At 42.9% G+C, this 3,197-nt stretch overlaps 1 protein-coding gene across 2 annotated transcripts in view; it reads left to right on the top strand.

Annotated features, from left to right (window-relative positions):
* Positions 1–3,197, top strand: part of ca6 (carbonic anhydrase VI) — an 11,826-nt gene that overhangs the window by 3,953 nt on the left and 4,676 nt on the right. Inside the window, exons 1-2 of one of the 2 annotated variants that reach the window (XM_020618048.1) lie at positions 2,254–2,380; positions 2,957–3,136. In XM_020618048.1, the coding sequence (XP_020473704.1) occupies positions 2,290–2,380; positions 2,957–3,136 (271 nt within the window). In that variant the 5' untranslated portion in view covers positions 2,254–2,289. Of the gene's footprint in view, positions 1–2,253; positions 2,381–2,956; positions 3,137–3,197 lie in introns of those variants that run through there. The other variant, XM_020618054.1, reaches the window with a different exon arrangement.

Here is a 3,197-nt window from a genome sequence, read left to right as displayed (position 1 = left end):
GATGCCTCCTGGGCGCCTTCCTAGGAAGGTGTTCCAGGCATGTCCCACCGGGAGGAGGCCCCGGGGAAGACCCAGGACACGCTGGAGGGACTATGTCTCTCGGCTGGCCTGGGAACGCCTCCGAATTCCCCCGGAGGAGCTGGAGGAAGTGTCTGGGGAGAGGGAGGTCTGGGCATCTTTGCTTAGACTGCTGCCCCCGCGACCCGGTCCCGGATAAGCGGAAGAAAATGGATGGAAGTTTCCAAGACCTTAAAAACTATGATTGGCCTCAAGGCAAAGACAAACCTGGAGATTTACTGAGGACAAAGACAGCTTTGGTTTGTTTGGTGGTGGTGCACCCAAGGTAAGGGTCAGTGTAGAAAATGCTCTCCTGTTACTTTACCCACAGAGGCCATTTGTGATTTGTTTAAAACAGTTATCAGCTTTTAAACACAGATAGACAAACAGGAAGAACAACTGGTATCAATCAGGTGTAGGCCACAGAGGAAGGATGTGGGACAATCAAATCAAATTGAGTCCTTTGATCAGTTTGTAATTTAATCAAGTCTCATCCAGATAAAAACACTTCCATGAACTAAACCACCAAACCAGGGACAGTAAACGTTAAGATGTTGTGACATGTAAGCTACCACCTGTTGGTGCAAAATACACCCCTAGTTTCTCTTTCCTTTATTTTTGTGTACTTTGTTTTACTATATTTATGAGGACTCTCAGCTTAAATGCATTTCTTCATTGAAAACCTACCCCTCGCTAGACTTATTTTAACATTAGAGGATGAGCCAAATTCCAATCCTAAAGGTAACGAGAAGCACCTGTGGAATATTAAGTTGTCTGAGACATTGTAACTGAAGCACCAGCACCGTTTTCTATGTACCTATAAGGAATATAACCTTCACTTAGACTGAAGCATCAGCACTGTTTTATATAAATGTACTTATAAGGAATGAAACCTTCACTTAGTTGAAGTGTGTGTGTTTACTTCAGATTTTTCCCCAACAAAAGAAGCAAGAGTATCAAAACAAAAGCTCAGTCCAAAGACTGAAAAAGCAGGTGTCTGTAGTAAGGTTGCAATAATATACAGGTTGGGATTTTGGACCTCAACGGGGGAAAACAAAGCCCAAGCTCAGAGGAAGAATAGAAACTATTTGGTAACAAAAGTGGACTATATGTTTAATACAAAAAAGGTATGGAGAAAAATGTACCTTTACTAAAGCTTATACAAGATCCTTGGTCCATAAAAACTATGTTATCGTCATGTTTTTAGGTGAGTCCCTCTTCATCCCCGTGCTTCCTCCAACTGGGACTTCACACACCCCAACTCAGTCTTAACCCTGATTCCAACTTTAACCCTAGATTAAAGGGGTTATTCAACATTTTGGGAAGTACTGTAACTGAGCCACTGACTGTGGTTGAAGCCTCATACCTCTCACTGGAAGTTTGGCTTAACTATAAAATGCACCCCTAGTTTCTCTTTCCTTTATTTTTGTGTACTTGTGAGGACATTTACTCTTACTAGGCAACATTGTGCAATCACACACCTCTGGGTTTGAAAGGTCTGGCATTTGAGGTGGAGGTGTTGGACATGTTGGAACTAGTGTGCACCAACAGGTGGTTGCTTACATGTCACAACATCCTAATGCTTACTGTCCCTGGTTTGGTGGTTTAGTTCACGGAAGTGTTTTTATCTGGATTTTATCAGAATGGCATGCTGCTCTGCCCAGAAAGTGGCAGTGGCATGGATCTACTTAATATGGCTTCATGTTTCTTTTGTGAAACTTCCCAAATAACACATTAGTCAGCAATTGCTTCTATGCTGCAGGAACGCTCCAGACACAAAGCCTACTATTAGAAGTTAAGGTAAATGTTAGATACAGAGTGATAGGCCTACTATGATGCTGCACGGGAGACAAGAAGTTTGGTCAACTTCATGTCCTTGTCTGTGCTCATATGGCCCTTGATTGCATTCAAAACTCCAGTATTTATAATTGAAGTGTAATGAAAAATAAATCATTTATTTTGGGTATTTACTGTTCCTGGCTATTTTACTTACAGCCTTAATTTGGTAGCGAGAACAGAACAAGCTACAGACAATTCGCAGGCACTCAAGTCTTAAAATATTTCAAACAGTTAATCAGCTGGAGTTGTTTTCCTGTCACTTGGGTGCTGGTGGGAAGCGGCCTGGGCGTTTTCAGCAGCTGTTTCAGCACCTCCCTTCACCCACAGTTTATATCTAGAGAGTCTGTCTCTGAGAGGTGTCTGTGCCCTGCGCGAAGGAGCAGAAACACAGAGATGGAGTTTTGCGCTGTGATTTTCTCCGCTGTTTTGGTCTCTGTGACCAGTTCAGAGATTCATCATCACGCAATACACTGGACATACACAGGTAGTCTTTCTGATGTCAGAATATTGTGTCTTTTATTTTGTTTAGCAAAACGAGATTCAGTTAAAGCAATGTAATGCGTAAAGCTTGCCTAACAGCCTATCCTATACGAAATTGGTACGTATCTTTTTTTGGATATAGCAAGAAAAAGAAGCAGTAAATAAAATGCAGTTTGTTTAAAGATGAGTTAAGAGTATAATTATTATCCGACATTCACCGGAGCCATTTGCCCACTGGGTTTTCTGGATGAGGCGCAGTGCATTGGCCAAATTGGCCAAATTAGATACATGGGATAATCGTTGTCACGCAGGGTAGCCCTTAATCAAGTCAGAGGAACAAATGATATGTGCACAGTGAGGCTGTAGTAAACAATTGGAGTGAACACTACAGATCGGCTGCAAAAATATCCAGCTGAACAAGTTCTGTGCGTGCAGCAGCCCGTGACCTGCCCGTTTAATCATCCACAGCAGTAATATGAGCAGGGTCGCATGAATTTATTTAAGTCTGGTGTCATTCTTACTATGTGGATAATTTTTACACTGCAATAACAGCTGCTGGTCCTTGATTTTCTACACACAGAGGGAGCTTTGGACCAGATGCATTGGGCAACCGAATACCCTGCATGTGGCGGTAAGAAGCAGTCCCCTATCAACATCCAGCGACGCAACGTGAAGCACAACCCAGACATGTTACAGCTGGAGCTCACCGGATATGATGCTCAGAAAGGCGATTTTACAATGAGCAACAACGGGCACTCCGGTAAGTGAATGCTAAATTACTCAACTGCTGCACTGTGTTGAAGGACCTGCCACTGAACTAC

Source organism: Monopterus albus, unplaced genomic scaffold (assembly GCF_001952655.1).
Source record: "Monopterus albus unplaced genomic scaffold, M_albus_1.0 scaffold6.1, whole genome shotgun sequence".
NCBI classification, from domain to species: domain Eukaryota; kingdom Metazoa; phylum Chordata; class Actinopteri; order Synbranchiformes; family Synbranchidae; genus Monopterus; species Monopterus albus.
The sequence above is the reverse complement of the archived record's forward strand: the minus strand, read 5'-3'. Positions and strand labels throughout refer to the sequence as shown.